We start from the raw sequence: 2,258 nt of genomic DNA on the forward strand, positions 1-2,258 counted from the left end.
TTTTAATTGAGGACTGATCTTAGAAGGTGGCTTTAGGAAAATACCACCATATTATGTAATATTCTCAATGGCATAACCTTAGTTCTAGGACAGTACAACTGGAATATACAAAATAGATTTCAGACAAAATCAAATACTGAATGCTGGGTGTGGTGGTACATGCTTGTAATCCCAGCACTTGGGAGGCTGAGGCAGGAAGATTGCTGTGAGTTCAAGGCCAGTCTGGGCTACAAAGAAGACAAAAAAAAAAAAAAAAGTCTAACTTCTTACTTCAAAAGACAGTGCAAACTAAGAAATACTTAGGAAAACAAGGAGATGGAGGAACACATGTGAATGCGTATCCTCAGCCTCTGCAGGGCTTCTGAGGAACCTGCCACATTCCTCCGAGGGTCTGTGCTTCCTGACAGCTTCTCTTTCTTTCTGTGTGATTTACCTTCTCCTGCCCTCGTTCACCCTACTTTTTTGAAAGCAGTACCTTTCTGACATCTCTTGCAGTAGAAAAGCTTCATTTTGTTTGAGTGTCCTCTGGTTCATAACTTGGTAACCGCAAGGAGTGTCCGTTATGGCTCCTCTATGTGCAGCTCATTCTTTGCTGCTGTGCTCTCTCGGTTCTGTTGCTGCATGACTTCCCAGGACAGACCTAACTCTGGTTTCACTGTTTTTTTCTTTGTCCATCCCCAATAAAGGACAGTTTTTTTTTTTTTGTTGTTTTTGTTTTTTTTAAGGATTTACTTATTTGAAAAAGGCTGGCACAGCATGTGGTACCAGGGATAAAACCTGAGTCCTTGTACTTGCTAGGTAGGCTCTTAGACTGCTGAGCTATCTCCCTGGCCCAGGACAGTTAATTTTTTTTTAATTTTTTAATTTTAATCTTTAAATTATTTTTAGGACAGTGATTTTTAGCAAATAAGAAATCAGATTTTGTGCTGCATAAATATAATTTTCTTTGAAACCTTAAAGGCTTTATTAATGTTTTTAATCACAGAACTTTTATAATGAAGAAAGATTGGAGGAGCCTGACGTGGTGGCACACTCCTGTAATCTGAGCACTCAGGAGTATGAGGAAGGAGGTTTGCTGTGAGTTCAATGCCAGCCTGGGCTACATAGTGAATTTAAGGCCAACTGGAAGTATAGTAAGACCCTATCTCCAAAAAAAAAAAGCAGAAATCTATTAGACCTATATATATTTCTAAATATTTTAGGTAATTCGATAATCTGAAGTTGCTGTTTTGGAATCAATAGATCTATATCCATCTTGTAGGCACTAATAATTTTTTTTTTTTTTTTTTTTTTTTTTTTTTGAGGACAGTATCTCTAGTATAGGCTGGCCTTGAATTCACTCTGTAGCCCAGGCTGAACTCAAACTCAGGGCAAGCCTCCTGCCTCAGCCTCTTGAGTACTGGGATCATAGCTGTGTCCCATCACTCCCAGTTGAAAATAACTTTTATTTGAATTCTCCTTACATATTTTTGTTTGTATTGAGGGTACTAACACTTGAATATAAAATGAAAGAACATTTTTCTGTGAAACCTTACCATATCCTTTTTTTTTTTATACTGGGAATCAAACTCATGACCTTTTGCTTGCTAGGCAGATGCTGCCACTGAGCTAAATCCTGGGCCCGAGTGTGTGTATCCTAATTATTCGCTATATATCCCACAGAGTGTAAAATGTATGTGGAAGGGATAATGTACTTCTGCTTCTATTTACTATAATTATAGTAAGAATGTTATTTTAAATAATAATAGATAATTGTTTTTTCTCATAGCCATGTCTGGTGAGAACAGAGAAAACACACTGTTTTATTCTGAAATTCCTAAAACCATTAACAAAGCAGCAGTCTTAATGCTTTCTTGGAAGCCTCTTTTGGATCTTTTTCAGGTAAGCCCGAGTCTTGTTATTCCTGTGATGTGGTGTGTACTTTCAAGTACTCCCTGTACTTTTATTAATAGGGAGAAATGCAATGGGATTTTATATTTGAGGTAGATATGAGTCAAAAGAAATTAAGATGTTTTAGAATTTTATTCCATTTCTTAATATCTGAAATTAAAGAATATTATAATTTGATTTTCTTAAAAATTGCCTTTTTCTTGCCTGGCAAGTTCAAGGGCCTGAGTTTAATCCCTGGTTCTGCAAAAAGAAAAATAAATAAAAATTGCCTTTTTCTTCCATAAACTTTATTTTTAAAATTTTTTTTATTTTATTGAGAAACAAATAGCAGTGAGACAGTTTCAAAACCAATTAATAGGACAGTTTTA

The 2,258-nt window shown here is 35.8% G+C and overlaps 1 protein-coding gene across 2 annotated transcripts in view; it reads left to right on the forward strand.

Annotated features, from left to right (window-relative positions):
- The window catches only part of Dpp8 (dipeptidyl peptidase 8), a 106,319-nt gene that overhangs the window by 48,777 nt on the left and 55,284 nt on the right, over positions 1 to 2,258 (forward strand). For both annotated transcript variants that reach the window (XM_023712701.1, XM_004628809.3), the window contains exon 4: positions 1,769 to 1,881. In XM_023712701.1, the coding sequence (XP_023568469.1) occupies positions 1,769 to 1,881 (113 nt within the window). The remainder of the gene's footprint in view (positions 1 to 1,768; positions 1,882 to 2,258) is intronic.

This window comes from Octodon degus, unplaced genomic scaffold, assembly GCF_000260255.1.
Source record: "Octodon degus isolate 3935 unplaced genomic scaffold, OctDeg1.0 scaffold00026, whole genome shotgun sequence".
Taxonomy (NCBI): domain Eukaryota; kingdom Metazoa; phylum Chordata; class Mammalia; order Rodentia; family Octodontidae; genus Octodon; species Octodon degus.